The 23,369-nt window shown below is 47.8% G+C and overlaps 1 protein-coding gene and 1 long non-coding RNA gene across 3 annotated transcripts in view; one reads left to right on the top strand and one right to left on the bottom strand.

The window, feature by feature from the left end:
- Nucleotides 1–2,627: 2,627 nt before the first annotated feature.
- The window catches only part of TGFA (transforming growth factor alpha), a 115,968-nt gene continuing 95,226 nt past the window's right edge, over nt 2,628–23,369 (bottom strand). For both annotated transcript variants that reach the window (XM_055539728.1, XM_055539730.1), the window contains exons 4-6: nt 10,170–10,319; nt 8,918–9,027; nt 2,628–6,786 (exon numbers count right to left, since the gene is read on the bottom strand). In XM_055539728.1, the coding sequence (XP_055395703.1) occupies nt 6,779–6,786; nt 8,918–9,027; nt 10,170–10,319 (268 nt within the window). In that variant the 3' untranslated portion in view covers nt 2,628–6,778. The remainder of the gene's footprint in view (nt 6,787–8,917; nt 9,028–10,169; nt 10,320–23,369) is intronic.
- Nucleotides 10,333–20,658, top strand: LOC129622891 (uncharacterized). Its single transcript, XR_008700171.1, has 5 exons — nt 10,333–11,339; nt 11,898–12,036; nt 12,853–14,661; nt 15,834–15,958; nt 20,506–20,658. It is a non-coding gene; the product is annotated as an uncharacterized LOC129622891 (long non-coding RNA).

Here is a 23,369-nt window from a genome sequence, read left to right as displayed (position 1 = left end):
ACCCTCTGAATGTGGCCCCTTTAGCCATCGGCTCTCTGGAAATATTTCTCCTACACTCCTCCCCTATGCCTGCTTTTACCTTGAATTGAATGTCACTAGAGAATGGAGGAGGCCTCCCTTGAGCTGGACAGTTTATCAATGACATTAGTTTTATTTCAAGAATCAGGCTGAGCAAGTGGGTATTTATAAGTTTTATCTCAACAGCTCCCTGTGCTAAACAGGCAGGGACTGGAGGCTCAGAAAGACTCAACACCACCCCAGGTGACACAGCCCAGAAGTGAGGCTGTAACCACGCCCAGGTCTGCAGCTCCAGGCCTCCTTCCACCACAGGGACCCAGAGCCCCTGGGCTCTGTCTGGGGAGCTTCTTGTACAAAGGCAGGGGGAGACCATGCTGCAGGGCTGGGACACCACTGTTTGCTCTGTTCAGATGGGACAAGGTTTAAATGATGCCAGCTTGTCACAGCACAGTCCTTCTGCGACGTCACATCTCTAGACCTGGGGAGAGTCCTTCCCTGGAATATGCAGGGCAGTTAAGCCCAGGAGTGGAGCTCTTCTCCTGCCCAGTTCTCCTCCCAGCCCCTGAGAGGGGCTCCAGTGGCAGGCTTGGACTTGCCCTAGAGGACTTTATGGCAGCGGGGCTCCTCCTGTCCTGGGGCACTTTGTGCTGCTGCACCCCAGGGCCTGAAGCTTCCATTGAGTAAATGTGCCTGGAGAGAGGTTTTGTTTTTTTTTTTCCTTCTCCCCAGTCTCCTTTTTATTTTCAGGATAAATGTCACCACATTTTAATCTCACATCTGAAATCTGGCTCCTGAAAAGCCATTGTCCAGGCTTGCATGACCTCAAGTACGCTGCAGTACTCCTCAGGGGCCCCTGTTCCCACAGGTGTTCTCTCCGTTGCTTGCTTTAGATCATCTCCCTTGAAAGGACGGCCCAGCCTCCATGTTTCCCCAGGGCTAACATCTGCTGGGTATTAAGGGATTCTTAAGCAGGGACTAGGGTGGCAAGCCCTGGGAGGATATCTCAGCTCTGGGCATCAACCCTCTCTTATGCTAAAGGATCCCTGGGGCTTGGTGTATTCCAGAAGTCAGTAGGGATAGGATTAGAATCATGGGGAGAGATTTTAAAAGATGCTCAAGCTCCACCCCAACAGATTCTAGGATTCAATTGATCTGGGGAGAGAGATGCTAGCCTAGTAGAACAGGCATTGCTAGACCCAAAGTTGTGTGACCATGGGCATGTCATTTCCTATTTCTGAGGATAAAAGGCAGAGGTTCCTTAAGGCTCAAGACCTGGGAACCTAGTCCTGGGGAGAGCAAACTGGAAGACGGAATTTCAAGAGATGGGAAAAGAGAGTTGGGGTAGAATTCCAGGCTGCTGCTGGACAGGGAGCTCCAAGCTAGGGAGGGCAAGGCTAGGCCACACTTCAGCACCCAAAACTGGCCAGGCAGGAGGCAGGGCACAGAGCAACCAGGCAAAGCAGGGGTCTGAAGTGTGGGCCAACAGCATCCACAAAGACCAGGCCCCAACTATGCAGAGCATGGATGCGAGTGGGCATCCGCACATCACCTAGATAAATGAGGGAAGGTCTGGTTGATTCCAAGTTCAAGGGAGCTTTTTCCTGGGAGAGGTCCTTCCCCACCACCCTAGATAGTCCAGCATACCAGACACCAGAAATTGAAGAGGGAGCCTTGGCAGGAAGGCTTGGAAATTAGGGAGAAGAAAGGGGCCAACTAGAAAATTCAGTGGTTTAGAAAGCGGGCCTGGAGATGTCCCCGAAGACTGATTAAGGTCATGAGGGGGACACCGAGTTCAGGTAGAGGTTTGTCTGTCCCTCCCTCTTCTCAGAGGTGGGTAAAGGCTCTGCTGAGGGACAGATACCAGATAGGACACTCAGAACAAGGAGTTGCCTGGGTGGCTGTCTTCCTGTGAGGCCAATGCTAAGACCTTTGAGGCCTGGACAATGGGCTCCGCAGGCACCTCCTTCACTTCTGAGAGCTGGATTTGCCTTGCGACCTAGCTCTTGCTTCTCACAGCGACGGTTTCACTCTCCCCTGCTTCACCTTGCACACCAGAGGCCCATGAATGGGTTAGAAGGGCAGAGGCTTGTATGGGAATTTAAGTGCAGTGAGGCTTGTAAGAACTGGGTTGACAGTTTTAGAACAAGTCCTTAGAGTCAGAAACTGAGCAGAGGGGAGTGGGGGTGGGTGTGAGCAGTGGTGTGGAAGGAGATGGACAGGCCTGTTTTTTTTTTCAACTAGGCTGAGAAGATCCAAATAAATGCAAGCCTTACCTCAAGACTGTACTACCTGATGGCCGTTAACCTTGAACGCTACGGAGTAAATTGTGTTAAGTTTCACTTCCCCTGAATATCCTCTAGAAAACCTTTCCTAAAAACTCTAGGGCCACATGAATTTGCCCTTCCTGGAATCCTATAGCACCATGGTTCTCAAACTCGAGTATGTATCAGACTCATCTGGAAGGTAGAGAGTGCATGTCATCTTGAGAGTTTAATAGGTCTGGGGTGGGTCCTGAAAATGTGCCTTTCTTAGAAGCTCCCAGGTGATGCGATGGTGCTGGTCTGGGGACCACATGTGGAGAATTACAGCTATTAACACACACACTCCTCTACATTACAATTTCAGGCTTTATTTGTATTTTGTCTGGAATGAGTCTGGAATTATTTTCTGCACGTCAATTGATCTCAGGCAGATTTGGATTCCTTGGGGCAGGGATTGTCTGTTTCATCTTCCACACTAGTTATCGTATTGTTGGACATACAGTAAATGAAATATATATTGAGAAGAACTTCAGAGAATTTGGTTTTTACAAGCATATAGGGATCAACTAAAGTTAATTTTAGGATTCCCACATTTTGCAAAAGAGCATCTATTTTTTTTTTTTCACACCATTCACATTTGCAGAGAAAAATCTTAATGTACTTCAGCCATCTCCCAACCTCATGAAAGAAAAGCTTCAGTCTTGATTTAGGGAAAAAAAAAAGAGTTCATTCCTTCATCCTTCCAAACAAGGTACAGTACAACTGACAACAATACACATTACTGAAAAACACAACTGCATTTTATATTGCTCACTACTCTTTAAATAAGTATAATCCAGATATTAAAGAAAAGAACTGCTAATCACATTAATGCATTACAGAAATCAAAATTAACTTACCACACAAAATAAATTAAAACATTAAATATTAACCTTTTCAGTGCAACATATACAGAAGTCAGAGTAACAAGTTCTAAAAAAAAAAGCATCGGGGTTTGTTATAATAAGATAGTGAAAAGTTGAACACTTCAGTATTATTACACTGGGAAGAGGCGTTGTGTTCAGTACTCTGTGTGTGTTTACCATGAGACCTTTTAGAAAGCCTGATAAAATCAGTGGCTAGAGAACAGGTCTTCTATTGGAACATTAAGAACAAATATATGTGTTCCCCTTGTTTTTGTGATGTCCTCCTTGGTCCTGGGCTTTTGAATCACCTCCCTGCCCCCTCCTCAGCTGAGCAGGTTGGGAGAAATCAAAGCCCAGATCCCACTATGGGATCAGGATCTCCCGAACAGTGTTGGAGCCTCTTTGAACTGTTCCTGTCAAGATGGCCTGGAAGACCAGCCAGCGGTCCACGTGCACTGAAGCAGCCTGGACCCGGTGGAAGAGCAGCCAGAGGTCCATGTGCACTGAAGCAGCCTGGACCCGGGAAACCTGAAGATGCAGACACGTGCTTCACCTGCATAGGCCAGGCTCCCCAAAGCTCTGGAGGTGCACCTCCTCCCTCACCAATGCAGGTGGGGGTAATGTCAATTCTACCGTCTCCTTTCATGGGAAAATAGACTCTGGGGACATTCTGCCCCTCTCCTCTGCTGGCACACAAGTCTTGCTTGTTTACCACATGTGTTCAGATGTGTCTTCCCAATCAGGATTGGCTGCTGTATATCCTTCCATCTAGAAGAAGATGTTTCCTGCCAGCATGCTTAAAGAAGTCACAGCCTGTACAGCAGTGGGAAAATCCAGGCTCCACTGAAGCTCTGGAAGCAGGCTCTCCCTTCCCCTGCCCCTTTTAAATGGGGGTTTTGCATTTCTCCTGAGACAGATATTGGAAACAGCTGTGTTCCCCATCCCCTGGTGTGCAGCTGCTCACCAGGTCAGATCTTGGGAACAAGTCCCTAATCATAATGAACTTGGCTTTGTAAAAAGCAAGAAAACACAGGGTACCTACAGAGTTGGATTAGAAGATGATTTTTAACCTGAAAAGGGGGCATTTTTAAATCTAACCAAAGAAGTACCAATGCCACAAATGGCATAGGAATCCAATGCCTAGTGGCCATTCTGATTTCTAGGAGAGAAATCACTAAAGAAGCAAGGTTCTCATAACCTGGACACGGACAAAGGTCCGCCTTGATCCCAGCCTCTGCCTCCAACTCTCCCAGGGTGGCACACGTTTGGGCCTGTGCACTGCATGGTTGTATCAGCACTGGAAGCGGGGGGCACCGGCAGCTGTGACTGGAGCATTCACAGACACTAAGTATGAAGTCCCCACAGGAAATCAAGAAGGTTCTTGGTTCTCACCTCCTCACCCTTCTGCAAAGGCCCTTAGGTGCCTACAGACTGGACACTGATCCTTCCTCAGTAGGTGAAGAAAACCCCACAAGACATTCCCAATATCAGTTCTTGCTCTTTAAAGGCAACCAGACCTCAAACAGTCTCTAAAAGACTGAGGAAAGACTGTTCTAAAGTAAATATGTGATTTCAAGTTAAAAACCAATGATGCCACTCCACTTCCATTAGTCTCTCTATACCGGAATCAGACTTTCAGGAGAGCCCGATGAAAAAAGGGGGCACAAACTGGGGTCCACAAACCAGTGTCAACTGCATCTCTGGGGGTGAAGCCCCAGCCCGCAGATCCGCTGCTGTAGGACCTGTGTAAGGAATGCAAACTTAAGCGTATATTCTCTCATGACTAGACCCCAGAAGCTATGTCGCTGCTGGCGAACAGATCCCATTTCTAATCTTGGTGCTTTGGGTGCAGCGTCATTTAATACAAGTGCCAGAATTGCAACACAGGTCATATAATTTTCTCAGCTGTGAGGAACACAGAGAAAATGCATTGAAATAGACATGCTGGGCAGAAGAATTCCAGCAGGACAAAATGACCTGGTAGGAATTTCAAGCTCACTTGACATATTTTAAAAGTCCCTTTCATGAAGTGAGGAGCTAGAGGCACTGAAGGGTTAATAGGTAGAGATCTCCCATTTTTCAAATATTGGTGAATAAGAGTTCCCTCACATAAGGAGTATACAAATTATTTCATTGTTTCCCTGTTTGCAAATTTTAATAACAATTCCTAGGGATGAGCTCCACCATGAAGTTGGAGTGAACCGGGGTTTCCCACAAGCAGGCCCATTGGGTTGGAGAGTACCCAGGAGAACAACTTCTTCTCTGAGGGAAAAGCAAGACCCACGTGATGGAGGCAGCTTATTAAGAGTTTTTGTTTTAAAACAAAAAAACAAAAACCTAGCATCCTGAATGGAAAAGAAAAATAAAATCACTGGAATATTTCTCCTAGTGCTTAAAAATAAATAGGAAAGTTCAATTTGTCCTTTTCAAAATAAAGCAACAAATCAACCAAGTAGCAACATGGAAAATAAGTGACTGGTCCCCTTTCATGGGTGCAACCCCAAATGCCTGTTGCTCTCTGCTAAAGCTCTATGTCTAAAGAGATTCTCGGACGGCCCACCAGAAGGTTAATAGGTTTAATAAGAGCAGTGTGGTCACTGTCGTGTTTCCTCCTTGTAGATACACACACAGACTCTCTTCCTCTTCCTCAATAAGGTGCCAGGTCTCCACTGTAAGCTCTGCTAACTTTTCAGCAGGAATGTATCGTAGGGCATTTACCAGTTTTATGTATTAAATGGCATGATCTCTGAACCGCAATCTTTGCTCCCATCAGTAACTCCTCCTCTTCTTCCATCTCCACCCATCCTGGTGCTTCCCCCACCACCGCCCCAAGTTTTAGCTGTCCCAAAGAGGCCAGGCATTTCTAATCAGTCTAGTTTTTTGGCCAGCAATACCTGGATCATTGATGTAGATGTCTGAAAGGCTTTTACGCTTTTTACACTGACTTAAGAGATTAAAATAAAATCATCATCCATCTAATAAATAAGAAATTATCTCTGAGGACGGTGACAGCTCAGGAAGGTCTTCAACGTCATGTGTCCATGGAAGACACTGGGCTGGTTGAGGGTTTCATGACAGAGGACTGGCATGGCTCCTCCTCCACTGGCGTCTTCATGTAGCAAAAAGCAGTGATGCTTTTTTTCACCATTTTCCCCAAGAAGCAGATAAGAAAAAAAACTGTAACAATTATAGGAACTCCAGCGTTGGGCACGATGGAGACTATTGTAGGGAGACAGGTCTGGTATCCGTAACTGGCAGAACACACCTACACACACCTGGATGCAGATGACGAAGCACATAGGTCATTAGGTACATAGGAGGTCCACCCCATGCCATTCATTTCTGACCAGTCTTTAAACTGTGGTCCACTGATTTCTTCTCCAGGTCACATTGGATAACTCCAAGCAGACAGAGTTCTGGACAGAATTTTGAAGGAAGGCCCATGTAAGACAAAAAGCCTGCACAGGCGATGGCAGGCAGAGAAGGAAAGGCCTGCTGGCCCAAGCCTGGCAGCCCTTGCTGTGCCGAACTCAAGAAGTCCTTTTTCCCTCTGGCTGCTCCAGGCCACCTGGCAGAACTCCTCCTCTGGGCTCTTCAGACCACTGGAAGGAAGGAAAAACAGGTTAAGCTCTGCAGGCCACACTCCAGCCAGGCTGGGAAAACTGGCATGGGACAGAAACTTGCGGATGCACCAGCCCAAGTCACTGGGTTCTCTTGGGCAGTCAAGTCCACATTCTGCTGGTTTGACCACAGGGGCAGTAGCTCCTGAATCTGTGCTTTTAGCACCAAAGGAAAGAAGGAAACAGGGGCACACACTGTTGAAGGCCTTCATTCAACTGGAGGTGATTCAGCCCATCTGCAGCCAGTTCCCTCATCAGCAGCGGCTTAGTCCAGCTCATGAGCTAGTCAAGGGCTCTGGCAGCAGAATGGCTTCCTCTAATGCCATGGAAGAATAGACCCCCTTATTTCTCAATGGGTGGGCCCTGAGGGTCATCCCACTCCAGTACTTTTGCCTAGAAAATCCCATGGATGGAGGAGCCTGGTAAGCTGAAGTCCATGGGGCTGCTAAGAGTCAGACATGACTGAGCGACTTCAGTTTCACTTATCACTTTCATGCATTGGAGAAGGAAATGGCAACCCACTCCAGTGTTCTTGCCTGGAGAATCCCAGGGACGGGAAGCCTGGTGGGCTGCCGTCTATGGGTCGCATGGAGTCGGACATGACTGAAGCGACTTAGCAGCAGCAGCAGCAGGGTCCTGAGGGTATCCTCTGTGCCTGTCATGGGGAAGCAGGATGCACCCAGTCCCCAGCAGCTCCTGAGTCCAGTCCAGCCTGGACATCTTCCTGCACTGGTCTCTCCCGGGTTCCCTGGAGGTGGAGCGTACCCATCATCTTAAGAAGAGGGGCTTTAGCCTTGGCCGTCTCTGCAAGGTCAGACCCATTGCTGGGTTCAAAGCCAACATTCTCTCAAAATGTAGGTAGAGAAGAAGTGACATTAACGAGAAATTTACTCCACCCTAAATGACTCTGCCAAGGTGCAGACTGAGGGTACAAAAATACTATCAATTTTCTTAAAAAGCCATACACAATTTTTTTCTATTGGTGTTAAAAGACCAAACAAAAATGTTTATCTTCATTAGCTCAATGCATGGTCCCCCGAGGTAGTGGAGGAAACGGGAGCGGGGACTTCAAAGGCCCTGGGTCTCATCCTAGCTCCCCCAGGGACTCAGACCTTCCACACAGGTCTTTGGCAGACTCAGTTTACCCACACCCTCTTCAAGACTACTGCGAGGATCAATGAATTAGCACATTCCTAAACCAAACGAACCACTCATGCACAATTACTATGGCTCTTGAAATGAAGATCAAGTAACAGCGGCCCCTTGCCTTCAGTTCCCTCCAGGTCAGACCACCAGGAGGCCTAAGGAGCACAGTAGGCACTTCCTCCCTGCCCTCTCCACACAACCTTGAGCTGACTGTTTAGTAGACAAGCCACCCTCAGGTGGATGAGGCTGGGGTGATCGTCTCTTAACGAACCACTTCCTAAAAAGGAACGCTAAGTTTATGACAGTCTTTTTGGTCAAACAAGCATTCCAGAAACTCATTCATGTGTGACTTTTCAGAGCCTGTCTGGATTAATTTGCTATTTGACTCCAGGAGCCCGGAGCTAGGGATGCTTGGAGAAGGCTCTGGAGATGTGAGTCTGGCATCCTAGCCAGATGTCCAATCTTTTTCACTGATGTTGGAGAAAATATTCATGGAACAATGGTAAGCTGAATGAAGATCACAAGATTCTAAGAGTTCAGAGTCCTTCAAGACTTTCTAGAAGCCGCATCTCTCATTTCACTGCTGGGAAAGGGAAGATGATTTCTCAAGAGAAAGAGAAAGAACGTCTGTTGTGTGTCTCCAGTCTGTGATACACCAGGTTCTTCATCTCAGTACTTATTTAATTTGTACAACATCTTTTTAATGAGAAAACCAAGGCTCAGAGATGTTAAGTTACTTGTTAAAGGTCACACGGTCACAGATAAGGATAACAGAGCCACCTTCTGAGGAAAAGACACATTGGAATAAACTGAATCTGACTTGGTAGGATAAATGTCCTTTTCTTTTTCTCCCTTCTTTCTGCTTCACCCTCCAAGAACTTCTGCCCTGACTTGAAACAGGCAGTCCTTTTCTCTACCCAACAGTGTCTCCCGAGGGAAAAGTCCTCCCTCGAGGCAGCCTCCTTACCTGTTTCTGAGTGGCAGCAAGCAGTCCTTCCCTTCAGGAGGGCGCTGGACTTCTCATGCCGGCAGATGAGCGCCCGGCACCACTCACAGTGTTTTCGGACCTCGCAGCAGCTGCAAAGGTGCAGAGAACATGGGCTGGGTAGGAGCCTGGCAGGAGCGCCCAGCTGGGGCAGTGGCTGCCAGAGGGGCCTGCCGGGCAGCTCCGGGCTCTACCTATCCTTCCCCTGGAGCTTCCAGAGGGACAATCACAGCACAGGGCTGAGGGCTTTGCAAGGAGGTGGCCTTTGGGGCCACTTGCGGAAGGATCTGTTGGCCACCCCAAAAGACCAGCTATATGTGGCCGCTCCTCTCTGGGTTGGCCAAATAGGCTCCAGTTGACAGAGGGGACCGGTCACTCCGCACCCCAATCCCCAGCCTGGTGGCCCAGCTGTTTGCTCCATAAAGCAGCAGTTGGGTCACTTAGAACCACTGTCAGGACTGGGCCAAAACAGCCACTTCAGGCTGGCAGGGCTGTGTGGGCTCAGGACGGGGTCATCCATCAGGAGCAGCCAGCAAGCAGTAAAGCAGGGACTGTAGGTAGACTGTATGGACCCACAGAAGGAATGAAAGAATAAGCCAAGCAACTCCATGGCTTCAGATCTTTTTCTGAAGACTAACACTCTCTGGTCATGGCAAACTCATCCTCTCAGAGCACCTGCTACCCATATTTCCAGGGAATATTGGGCCAGTATTCTGGCCCAATACTGGAAATACAACCCTCAGGTCTGTCCTTTTGCAGAGCAATCCAATTGGGAGATACAGGCAAGCAAATGAGGCTAAGAACACCAGGAAAGGGGCTCAGGAAGGCTTCCTGGAAGATGCCAGGCAGCGACTGAGGTCTGGAGGATGAGCAGAGGGAGTAACAGCAACAGTGGCTTTAGGATTTGCAGAGAGGAAGAGTGGCTGTTAACTGCACACAGGAGGCTTGGAGCCTTTGCAGTTCCCTCTGGAACCCCTGCACACCCCCATCACAATGGTGAAGGCTCCAAGCCTTTGGCTCTGCTTCCAGTCAAGGCCCACTTGCTGGAGATCTCCTGGGCTGTGTGCCCTTCATACTGCTCAGCTTTCACCAAAATCCCTCTTTGCTTTGCTAACACCAATCAGACATCACAGCGGTAAACTGCCGAGGTGGCCCTGCTATCTGGGAGCGCTGCAGATGGCCCTGGGAAGGCAGGCAGATGGGGGACCCAGCCTCAGGGGCAGTGAAGACTTACTGTATCAGCACACATGTGATGATGAGGACAGCCAGGGCCACGATGGAGACCACCACCAAGGCGGTGATGGCCTGCTTCTTCTGGCTGGCAGCCACCACGGCCAGGAGGTCTGCGTGTTCACAGCGTGCACCGACATACCCAGAGTGGCAGCTGAGGAAGACAGGGACATCAGCATGCTCTCCGGGCAGAGGTCTCATTTGCCCTACTCCCCAGGAGGACGGGACTGGAGAGAGCCAAGCCCTACAAAAAAGCCCAAAGGGGCCCCTCCAGCCCTGGCTATTGGAGGCAAAGGTGTCGGTAAAATCGCTCCGACTCCCCTGCATAGGCTTCTCTTGCTTGAAGAACGAGGTAACTCATCACTTATCATCTGCGGAGGCAAGGTGCTGCTGAAGCACTCTGTTATCATGGTTACTATGCCAGATCCTGGGGGAGTGAGGAAGGCAGAAAATGTGTCTAGGACGTGAAGCTCATTTTGGCAGTTCATAAAAAACCAGGTTATTTTTAAACTAAATGTGTGTATTCAGAATTCCCAGTGATGAGAGAAAGAAAACACACTAAACCAGGAGGAGACAAAGACTGTGGCTTGATTTTTATCTTCTTTGTCAGGGTTAATTAGTCCTGCAAGCGTTTACCAGGCGATCCAGCGCACAGGGGCACGTACTGGAGTAGAACCAGCAGCACTGTCTCGTAATTGTAGGACCTGAAAAGCCCCAGGGGTCTTACATTTGTGATTCCCTTAAACCTGGGCTTCCAGACCCCAGATGCCAGGCGTCACAGGATAAATACAGGGTATTTCCTGGAGGATGGCTTTTGCTCAATGTTAACAAAATCTTAATCATTTTAATGTTAAAAGAACAGGTACTGTATGGGTTTAAGATTAAGGCAAACAGGAGATGTTGCAAAAATGGCTGTTTAAGGCCACAGCCTGGGATACTGGAGCATACAGCTTCGGTCTCTAAGGCTGCTTAATGGAAAAGTTTCCCACTGGCGCTCTTTATTCCAAAGCTCAATTGTTATGTACCTCATTTAAAGGAATTTTTAGTTTGAATTCAGGTATTTGCTTTAAAGATTAAAGATTAATTGACATTTGACACATGTTTTCTCATTTAGTCTTTGCATAGAAAAGTCAAGTCATTTGCTTGTGACCACCATGCCAGGGAGGCTCAGGAGGTAAAGAATCTGCCTGCAATGTGGGAGATCCTGGTTCAATCCCTGGGTCAAAGAGATCTCCTGGAGAAGGGAATGGCCACTCACTCCAGTATTCTTGCCTGGAGAATTCCTTGGACAGAGGAACCTAGTGGGCTACATAGGGTTGCAAAGAGCCAGACTCTGCCAAGGAAGAGAGAGAAACATATTCCCAGATCTGTGGACCCCAGGGTCTGGGTTCCGACTCACTCAGTAGCTGCTGCCCCTGTATACTATTCGGGATTGGGATAAAAACACTGCAGATTAAGCTCTTGATCTTGAAACAGTAAAGGAGACTTGAGGTTCTAGGGCCAACAATGCAGGGTTCTCCGCAGACCTAAGGAGGGAGCAGGCTCTGGGGAGGGGGAAGATGCGGGAGCTCTGGCAAGCAGACTTTACTTGAAAAAGGATCTGGACCACGGAAGTGTGAATAACAGCACAGACTCTCACAGGCTTAGGCTAGGAGGGAGATGACTGGGGGGTGGGGGTTATGAAACAGGGGCAAGTTTTTTTTTTTTTTTTTTTGGTTGGTTTTAATAACAGGATCACGTGAAGGCCAAAGTCAGGAAACAGCTCACCCTGTAGGCAGGGGAGAAAACAAAGGAACTGGTCCCTTCCCACCAGGAGAAAGCTAAAGTGTGGACTGAACGTGAGACTGAGAGGCGATAAACAGCAGGCACAGGTAATGCACAAATGAAGCTGTGAGTGCCTACAGAGAATCTTGCAAAGGGTGCCCCCTCCAGCCGTTCTGAGTTTTCACTCTGCACCCTGATGGCTATCACCTGGGTTGTGGGCTTCCTCCTCCTTTCATTTAGCATCCAACACCCCATATCTGCAGGACCCTAATCTACCCCCTCTACTCTATTTTCTGTCACTTAGATTTCAGCCAACCCATCAGTCCCCCACCCCCCAGTGTCAACTAAATTAGTGCCAGCACATAGACACTGAGGACACACACCTGTTTGTGAATGAATGAGTGAATGAATGATTACCTTCCCCTTGTCCATCTCAGCTCCTGCTACCTTCTCTGCCTGCAACATTATTCCTCACTTCCTTCCTCAAACTCCATCTCAAAGACCACATTCTCCAAGAAGATATAATTTGAAGACTCATTCATTCATCCATCCATCCATTTTCCAAAGCTCTTTCCATGGATCTCTATAGCCTGTCTTTCCCTAAAGGCCCTCAGGACTATGCCCACCTCTGTGACTGCCCTTCCTGCCAGCTTCACTGGAAGCCAGCATCTAGGCTCCTACAGGCAAGACTGAGCTCTACAAAATTTCTGGTGAACCACTGAACAGAAGAGGGTTGGGGAGCCTGGGCTTTGTTAGATGTCTAACCAGGAATTGTGGCCAAGTCAATGAGACTTCTCTGTAGTTGGGTGTTGGTGTTGCTTCCTCCTAGGGAGGAAAGTGTGATGACAATTTGCACAGCCATTATAAAGATCCAGGCCATAGGAGAGGCAATTTCACCCAGCTTAAACTCCTCTAATCCACAGGCTTTGGGAAAGGAGGATTCAAACATCTCCTCAACTGCCTCAACTGCCTAGTTCTGGAAACCCTGCTGCTGCTGCTGCTAAGTCGCTTCAGTCATGTCCGACTCTGTGCGACCCCATAGATGGCAGCCCACCAGGCTTCCCCGTCCCTGGGATTCTCCAGGCAAGAACACTGGAGTGGGTTGCCATTTCTTTCTCCAATGCATGAAAGTGAAAAGTGAAAGTGAAGCCACTCAGTCGTGTCTGATCCTAGCGACCCCATGGACTGCAGCCCACCAGGCTCCTCCGTCCATGGGATTTTCCAGGCAAGAGTACTGGAGTTGGTTGCCGCTGCCTTCTCCGCTGGAAACCCTATGAACTAACAAATCAATGCTGGGGACTCCAAGAAATCCTATTTAAATAAAAGAGTGGGAGCCTAGTGCTAATTACAACATTAGCTTATTGAAGGCTACGCTAAACTCCTACATGAATCATCTCTGTTAATCCCAACAATAACAACTGCATGTGAGGTCTGGGCTGCTATTTGCCTTGTTTTACAGATGGGGAAAGAGGGTGGGGAGTGGATTCTAGAGTTTAAAAACTAAGGATCTTAACTGTGAAGGAGACCTTTCTGGTGTAATGCAAATTGATTTGGAAGATACTCTGGGATATTGATTCAATGGCAAACTCACAAACCACATAGCAAAAGGGAAGATGGGCTGCTGACTGCCCTGTAAAGAGGTCTTTCTGCTGTGGGTATAGCAAATTGCAAAGATGCCCCCAAACAATGCCATCTTAACTCATCAGGAAAGACAGCCCCCAGACTGAGTCACACTTTGCTGACTTTCTTGTTCTTCCTAACATGTGAGTGCTGGTCCCTTCACAACCAGCCTTGCCTCAGAACTGCTCCAGTGGAGGTCCGAGCCCATTAGGAATGTCTTCATGCCAAAAAGAATGCCTCTTTGTCCCCTTAGGGTCACAGCTGCAAACACTCAAACCCCAGTCTCATTGAAATAGGGTGCTCAGCGTGTTTCTGAATGAAACCTTCCCTGGTAAGGCACAAGAGTTACATGAGTTGTTGCCAAACATTGGGTTGGCGAAAAAGTTCATTTGGATTTTTCTGTAAGACCTTTTGGCCAACCCAGTACATGAGACTCTAGGTCATGGCCTAGGTGAGCTCTTAGAGTAGCGAGCCTTAGCACCAAGCAGCCCAACTGCACTGGGAAGCAGAATAGCCTGTGGCCTAGATACTCGAGCTCTTCCCAGGACCTCCCAGATCAAAGCCTCTCTGAAAACGGGGCCTGGGTGTCTTAAAGAAAAGGCTGAAGGTATTCTGACGAAGCCAAAGTTGAAAGCCATCATGAAGGCTGACCAGTGAAATCAACTCTAGCTGCACACTGGAATGGCCTGGGGAGCTTGGGAAAAAAAAAAAAATTCTTGATGTCCAGGCCACACCCCCAGACCAACTAAGTCAGAGTCCCTGGGAGTAAGGACTGGCATCAGTATTTTTAAAGCTCCCAGATGATTCCAATGGCAGCCCAGATTAGACTTTCTAAGGCAATTTAGACTTGCTGGTTTGGGGATGGACAGAGGTCCTTTTTTTCCCCCACCACTCATCTGGAATATAGGCAGGCTTCTCAGTTGCTCTTTACTGGGGGAGTGGGGGCAAGAAAAGGTTTGGTGACAAACATTTTTAAAAAATTTCCTAAGCTTCTACTAATATTAGACTTAATTATGCCAATTATTGTAGCATAAATCACACAATGAGGGGAAGCATCACCTCACCTGGTCACAAATGACTCACGCTTGACTCAGCTGCTGTCTCGACCTCAGGTAGGCACCAGATCCCACCTGGCTGCACATCAGAATCACCTGGGAAGCTTTGGAAAATGCCAAGGCCATGGCCACACCCTTGGAGATGCCCCTGACCAATTGGTCTGGGCACCCAAGTGACTCTAATGTGTGGCCAGGCCTGAGAACCACTGAGGCAGAACGGTCATTTAAGCTATAGACTGGAGAGCAACACTCCAAAGTCTGCCCCTTTCCCCTCTCTCCCCTCTTCCTCTCTCTCTGGGCATTTCCCCAGGGTGGGAGCTGTACAATGGGTCTTCTCATTCAGGTGCAGGAGAAACCCGAGATGCGGCACCTCTGTTTAAGAAAGGAATCTGAATAAAACAGGAATTATTCTGTCACCACGGGGAATGGCAAATGTGTAAGCCTGAACATTTTTTTATACCATTTGACCATTCAATTTCATCTGTTGAGAGTGGGTATTGTCAAACACAAGGAATGCTGAGTTTGTCTTCATAATTTTGAAAATGAGCCTCTGGAATCATATACAGGCTGTTTTCCCAAAATAAGAACCGAAAAGAAAGTAATACCCCAAAATAGACAGGGCAAAGTGCAGCACAGGAGGGGCAAGGATCCTGTCTGAGCTGAGAAGCCATGGTGGCTGAAGATGAGGGGCAATGTGCTCCAACCAGGGGGTCCCTGGGACCTTCACTGCTGTGTGCTGATTCAGTCTGGAGGTGGCTTTGGTGCTTTCTTAGGAGCAAACGACAATAATTAAATGATGAACAATATACCTCTCTTTCTCCTCTGCTCAGGGCTTTCAGACCTTCTGCTAAGTCGTTTCAGTTGTGTCCGACTCTATGCGACCCCATAGACGGCAGCCCACCAGGCTCCGCCATCCCTGGGATTCTCCAGGCAAGAACACTGGAGTGGGTTGCCATTTCCTTCTCCAATGCATGAAAGTGAAAAGTGAAAGTGAAGTCGCTCAGTCGTGTCCAACTCTTAGCGACCCCATGGACTGCAGCCTACCAGGCTCCTCCGTCCATGGGATTTTCCAGGCAGGAGTACTGGAGTGGGGTGCCATTTCTAGCCCTGTCCAGTTGCCCAGTTTTCCCAAGTCCCCTTTGCACCTGGTTCACAGTGCCTTTTAAAATTTTAAAGAAAAGGTGATAATGCATGTAAGCTGTGCTCTTACAATTTTTTTTCTTCTTAAGGAAAATATCCTCTAATTAGAAAAATAATGGTTCTAAGCAAATTGGAAGGTACATAAATTATAAGAGAGTGGAGAGAAAAAGAAAGTCCACATTACTGCACATCCGACCACCTCAAAGTCTAACAAGTAAGTACTTTTTCTATATAGTTTTCTTAACATAGTTAAGACTTTTTAAAATATTTTGTATCAATTTTTCATTTGACATCTCTTCACCATTTTACTATGTCATTAGAAACATGCAGGAGTTGTTTGAAATGGTTGTAAAGTAATTTATACAGAGTTTGCTTCACTGAACCCTTACCATTTAGACTGCATCCAATTTTGATTTCATAAATAATGCCAATGGCTTATCTTTGTGTACACACTTTGCTTGCGTTTGAGATTACTTCCTCAGGATAGGATCCCATAAATGGGCACAGCATGGTATATAGACTTGGAGCCAAATTGTCATGGTTTTGAATCCCATTCCCCACTTAATGCCTGTGTGACCTTGAGCAAGTTACTTAACCTCTCTGTGCCACTGATTCTGTGTCAGTAAAACACAGAGTAACAAAACTTACCTCATAGAGTTATGAGCATTAAATGAGTTAACATCTTGTAAAGTGCCTGACACAAAGGAAGGGCTGCATGAGTGCTAAAAATGTAAATAAAATAATGAGAGCATTTTAAAGGCTCTTGAGAGACACTGTCTTCATAAACAATGATGTACTCTCTGGCTGGAGGCTAGTGTTCTGAATTTCAGTCAAGGCTTTTGGCATGGACCCTAAGATAAAGTCTTTAATATGGGGGCCAAGGACAAAGTTGACCAACAGTTAAGCACTAAGGTTTTAGAAAAATATTTATACCAACTTGCCTTAACCATGGAGAAAATCCACAGGGTTGTGGTAGGAGTCGGGACACTGAGCCGCAGGACACTTGTATTGCGTTTACCCATTCTTGGCCTTGGGGTTTCCCTGGTAGCTCAGCTGGTAAAGAATCCTCTTGCAATGCAGGAGACCCTGGTTTGATTATTGGGTTGGGAAGATCCCCTGGAGAAGGGATAGGCTACCCACTCCAGTATTCATGGGCTTCCCTGGTGTCTCAGACGGTAAAGAATCCACCTGCAATGTAGGAGACCTGGGTTCCATCCCTGGGTTGGGAAGATCCCCTGGAGGAGGGCATGGCAAACCACTCCAGTGTTCTTGCCTGGAGAATCCCCATGGACAGAGAAGCCTGGCGGGCTACAGTCCAAGGGGTCGCAAACAGTTGGACACGACTGAGTGACTAAGCATACATTCTTGGCCTCAAGAACAAGATTTGCCATGGCCTATAGCCTCTCTGCTTGGGGCACTTGGGGAGGAGTGTCCTGGAGGGTAGGGGCTTCCTCATGGCACACGGTCTACTCGACTTTCACTGTCCCTTCAGCAGGACCTGAATCCTTCAGCTGTGGTCATGGTTAACAGTGTACTGATCACAATGGTGATGGTGCTGATGAAGGCTGCTCTTATACTCTGCTGGGAACTGGGCTTGAATGTTCTCCGATGCTCTAACAGCACCTTCTGTAGTAATTCAACAGATGAATGGATGAAGACGTGGCACATATATACAACAGAACACTACTCAGCCATAACAAAGAAGTAAATAAGTCATTTGCAGGAACATGGATGCAACTAAAGGTTATCATACTAAGTGAAGTAAGTCAGAAGGAGAAAAGGCAAATACCATACGATATCCCTTATATGTTGAATCTAAAATACGGCACAAATGAATTTATCTACAAAACAGTAACTGACTCAGAGACAGAACAGACTTGTCTGTTGCCAAGGATCAGCAGGTGGGAGAGGGATGGACTGGGAGTTTGGGGTTAGTAGAGGCAAACTATTACACAAAGAATAGACAGACAAGTCCTACTGCATAGCACAGGGAGCTCTATCCAATATCCTGGGATAAACCATAATGGAAAAGAATATAAAAAGAATACAAACATGTATATAACTGCTACTCTGCTGTATAGCAGAAATTAACACAATACTATAAGTCAACTCTACTTCAATAAACAATAAATTTAAAAATAACTTTCTGTGATGATGCAAATAGTGTCTGTATGTGTGGCATCTAATATAGTAGCCACTCGCTGCCCAGAGGTACTAAGTTCCTGAAATGTGGCTAGCAAGACTGAAAAATGAAATTTTAATTAAATAAGTTAAATAGCCTCACATGGCTAGTGGCTCCTATCTTGGACAGCAAAAACTCTACATGCGTTATGGTCACTGGGGCCTCCTTAGAATCCTGAGAAATACTCATCTCCCCATCTTATACGCAAAGAAACTGAGGCTTAATGGTGCTAAGTCACTTGGGTCTGTCTGACCTTGAAATTTATGCCTTTAACTGCTGTGTGAGCCTGCCTGGTGCGTGACCCTCAGTATCTGCTTCCGGTGAGGGTAGAGAGAAGGCGTGCACTTCCTCAAGATCTGTGGTTGGGTGATGTCCTAACTTCTCCCCCGAACCCCACCACCTGCTGGTTGTTGAGGTGATAGATCTACATGAAGTGGCTTAAGCACCAGGAGGAAAACCGCCCCCAATCCTGGTCTCTCGAGAGGCATGTTCCCGTTTCCACGGGCAGCCTGCGGGCTTACTGAAGGCAGTCACCCCTCCCCGGGTGCTGACTGTTCAGATCCCAAGGGAAGGCACTGTGGCCAGAGCCAGGTGGAATATTTTCCTTGGCCGACAGCAATGTGCTTTCACACTTCGCTGTGGGAAAGTCAGTGAGTTCAGTCACCGAGGGGCATTTTGGACTGTGAGACACTTAAGCGAATTGCCACCGGCTCCCAACACTGGAACCCTGAAAACCTGTCAGCTGGGTGGCTTCCTTCAACTGTTTTCCTTTGTTTGAAGGTTCCTGCAAGCAGCAGACCAACACTTTGCAGAATTTGCCTCAGGGGAAAAAAATGGTGCTTGAGTCCTAACCTTCCATTTCTCTGGTTTTACTAACTGCCTCTGGAAATTCTTCGCCTATTTGCTTTCTAAAGTGGTTGGTGCCTAGCAGGGATTTATTAAAGAGAGACCAAAAAATACAATCTAGGGTTCATGTGGAGCGTAAATATTTCAGGATGATGTTCACTACCTTTGGCTATTTCTGACTAGTTATTTGTTTTAACTTTTTTTCTTAATTTCATATTTTAGTGCGAGATGTCACTTTAACTCTGGAGACCCAAAGACTATTGTTCTTATGGAAAACAAAGCTTAAGAGCCAACAGTATTTTAGAAAGAACTCCCTCTTTTCAGACTATAATCTTCAGCCCCTGTGGGTTTTCCTTGTAAATCCATGACTGACATGCCCTTAACCTCAAGGTTTGCGAGTTTTACTGCTAGGATGAGTGTGTCAGTTCCCCCAGAGCTAGGGCGGTTCTTAAGAGCAAGAACAGCAGGCTTTGCTTTCTCTGCACAGACTCAGAATTTCTGATCTAGTGGCAATGAATGAATTAGAACACTCTTCTAAGTATCGAAAGTACAAAGAGGTATAAGGTATGGTCCTGCCCTCACCGAGCTTAGAGGCTCATGTGGCGACAGAAGTGATCAAAGCTGGCTGTTGTGAGCAGAAAAGAAGGGCGACAGGATGATGGACTGGCCGCAGCTTTGGTGTCAGGGAGCAGTGGGCAGAGGTAGAAACTGGGGAACTGGAGAAGGCAGGCTGTGCTCCAGAGAAGCTGGGTGTCTGCTTGGAGTTGTAAACCTGACTTCCAAAATGCAAGCAATTAATTAAAACCACCAAAGAATAATTCAGGTTCATCTACCACTACATGAAACACATCTGCGCGCTGAATACCGCCCCTAGGCCGCCAAGACCCACTGGGGAAACTGAGGTACAGACGAGGTAAAATCTTGCATGGCCATGCCTCCCAGAGATAGTCAGCTTCCCCAAACTGCAAAAGCGGATTCTACAGACTCTGCCCTTGACCCAGAGGAAGGAATCCTTGAAAGTCTGTGCTCAGGGCAACAAGGTTGGGAATGACCCTGACGTTCCCCTGGAGGAAGGTTTGCCTGCAAAGGGGCAGTGCCAATACCTTTCCTGGAAACAAAAGCTTAGCTTTTTGAGGCGAACTCTGTGAGGCTAAGCAGAAAGAGTGCCCTTCGGGGCAACAAAACAGAACATGGGTTTGAGGGGCTAAAACTGATGGGACTGAACCCAGCTCCACTGTATATGGGCTCCGGGACTCCAGGCAAGTTGCCTAACTTCTCTAAGCTTAAGTCTTCTGATTTACACAATAAGGGCGAGAATCTCTACTTGAGAGGAAGGATGAGAGAGCAGCATGCGTCACTGTATGCGGAGCTGGGGCTGGCACACAGCTACAGTTTTTACCCAGAGCTCACTATTATCATTTATAGTAATAGTTACAGTGTGAGTGGGGAGAGAGGCGGCCAGCTGTCCAGAAAACCAACATTGATGGCGTGTAAATGTGATGGACAATGATCTCCTTGAGCCAAAAGCAGAGCTTGGCACCCAGACTGAGAAGAACAAGAGCGCCCCCCACGTCCCACTCTCAGAAGGCTTCCACCAGCCAATGGGGCTCAGCCACAGGTCGGGTTATCGCTCTGGGTCTCTGCTGGCCCAGGCTCAAGGCTGCCAGCTCTCAACATTTAGAACAGCCCCCGATCTGGTAGAAACACTAACCTTCTGACACAATTTTGGCCAGAACTGTCCTCTCTCTCCAAAGAAGACTCTCTCATCGCATAGCCGGGGGTAGCCTGAGGTCTTGGCACTAGATGCGACTAGAAGGAAGAAGACCCTCCACCTGCTGCACTGGAGGCTTCCTGAGATCTGGGCTAAAAAGTCGCACTTCCTTCAGGGCCAGTGTTTTTCCACGATGATCAGGCAAGTAACAAAAACAATCCTATCAGTCCCCAAGGCTCCCATGTGTATTTTCATAAGAGTGGTAATCATGAATGACAGTGACTCTTGTCATCAGCATGCTTTGTATTTATGGGGTGGGCAGGAGGGCTCTTGGCTCTGCAGATGTGACCTGGGGCCTTATCCAGTTCTCCTGGAGGAAGGTGGCCAGTGTGACCCTCCCAGTGCGGCCCAGGGGCCACTGCACAGTCTCACATAGCTGCACCTCAGGAAAAGGAGAGTCCTACCCACCACCGCTTACTGTGGCAGGCTCTCCCAGTCCCCTCGGCTACTCCTGATACCCTTCAGCATCGTGGATAAGAAAGCAGCTTTAGGAGACAGACCAGCCAGGTCTGAATGTGCACTCTCCTTTGTGATCAGGGCACAACCTCTCCATGCCCTGGGGTCATCATGAGAATTACATGAGTTAACATGTGGATCGTGCTTAGAACAGTGACTGGCATGAAGCAAAGCTCAATAAACGCTGGCTTTTTATTAACATTTAGTATTATTTACCAGTACCAGTGGCTTCCCAGGTGGCGCTGGTGGTAAAGAACCCACCTGCCAATGCCAGAGATATGTGTTTGATCCCTCAGGTTGGGAAGATCCCCTGGAGGAGGGCATGGCAACCCACTCCAGTATTCTTGCCTGGAGAATCCCCATGGACAGAGGAGCCTGGCAGGCCATGGTCCATAGGGTCACAAAGAGTTGGACATGACTAAAGTGACTTAGCACACACACACTGGTACTATTAGGTTGGATCATATGAAATTGCTGACTTCCATTTTCCACCTATAAAAATGGCATTTTCGTAGAGATGGATGATTCTTAAAGGGGGTGGAGGACAATTGTGCCTCCTCCACAAAGCCCCCCCACCCCAGGGTACATTTGGCAATGGCTGGAGACATTTTTGATTGCCACGACTGTTGGGGGAAGTGGTACTGGCACCTGGGGGGTAGAGGCCAGGGATGCTAACATCCTTCAGCCACACAGGCGTGCCCACACAACAAAGGGTTACCCAGCCCCAAATGTCCACAGTGGCAAGGCTGAGTACAGGGCCAACTTACAGTATTCCCCCATGTACAGGTTAACTTTCTTGAAACATCCCTTTCCCAAACTGATGGCTCCCACTGGCTAGAGAATAAAGGCTCACTTCCAACAGGCCCTGGCCTCCAACCCACCTGCAGGTTTGTCTCCTCCCTGCTGTGGCCGCACTGACACATAACAGTATAGTACAGCTAATAAAATAAGCTGGAAGTGCATGCAAAGGGTCGGGATGCGTGAGTGTCCAGGCCTGGAGTAACTTCTCTGCTTTCCCCGTCAGCCTAAGTCCAACACCTGCTCTAGAAGGCTTTACTTATGTGCCTTTCTTGCCCAGTCGGGCTGACCACTGCAATCACTGCTGCTGCTGCTAAGTCACTTCAGTCGTGTCCGACTCTGTGCGACCCCATAGACGGCAGCCCACCAGGCTCCCCCGTCCCTGGGATTCTCCAGGCAAGAACACTGGAGTGGGCTGCCATTTCCTTCTCCAATGCATGAAAGTGAAAAGTGAAAGTGAAGTCGCTCATGTCCGACCCTCAGAGACCCCATGGACTGCAGCCTTCCAGGCTCCTCCATCCATGCGATTTTCCAGGCAAGAGTACTGGAGTGGGGTGCCATTGCCTTCTCTGATTGCAATCACTGGTGGCTTTTAACTAATGTGACTCCTGGGTCCCATTCCTAGAGATTCTGATTCAGTAGATGTGGGTGGGCTCAGCTATATTTTAAGAAGCAAGCCTCCCTGCACCCTGCCCCCCACCCCCCCACCCCCACCCCACCTCATGCTGGGCCCGCTATGCCCATCTTTGTTCCCAAGTTGTTCTGTCCTGTTGCCAATCAGGCACACCAACCTTTTGTGTGCCCTTCTGGCTTACTTTATTAGCTGTGCGGTAAAGATGCCAGAGGGCACAGACTTCATCTCAGAGATACTGGCCACTCAGAGGGATCCAACCCAGTGTCTTGCTCTCCAAAAATTCTAAGTAGTGAATTAAACTTGAATCCAAGATTAGGAGTTTGGGATTAACAGATATATACTACTATATATAAAATGGGCAAATAATAGGGACCTACTATATAGCCCAGGGAACAATATTAAATATCTTATAATAACCTATCATGGAAAAGAATCTCAGGAAGAATACATGTATTATATATAGAAGTATATAACTGAATTGCTTTGCTACACACCTGATACTAACACAACACTGTGAATCCACTATGCAGGTGCGTTCAGTCATATCTGACTCTTCTGCAACCCCACGGACTGTAGCCCACCAGGTTCCTTTGTCCCTGGGATTTTTCAGGTAAGAATACTGGAATGGGTTGCCATTTCCTCCTTCAGGGGATCTTCCCCACCCATAAATGGAACCCTCATGTCTGGTGTCTCCTGCATTAGCAGGCAGGTTCTTTACCACTGAGCCACCTGGGAAGCCCAAATCAACTTTACTTCAATTAAAAAAAAAAAAGGAAAAACCTCACTTGAACCCAGGAAGTTTTAGACTTTGCTGAACCCAGCAGCCACCTGAGATGCTTGTTAAAAATGCAGACACCCAGGCTCCACGTCCTAGGAATCCAGCCTCAGTGCCTCTGGGCCGGGACCAGCAGGGTTGAAGCAAGGTGTCCCTCAGCCCA

Source organism: Bubalus kerabau, chromosome 11 (assembly GCF_029407905.1).
Source record: "Bubalus kerabau isolate K-KA32 ecotype Philippines breed swamp buffalo chromosome 11, PCC_UOA_SB_1v2, whole genome shotgun sequence".
NCBI classification, from domain to species: Eukaryota; Metazoa; Chordata; class Mammalia; order Artiodactyla; family Bovidae; genus Bubalus; species Bubalus kerabau.
The sequence above is the reverse complement of the archived record's forward strand: the minus strand, read 5'-3'. Positions and strand labels throughout refer to the sequence as shown.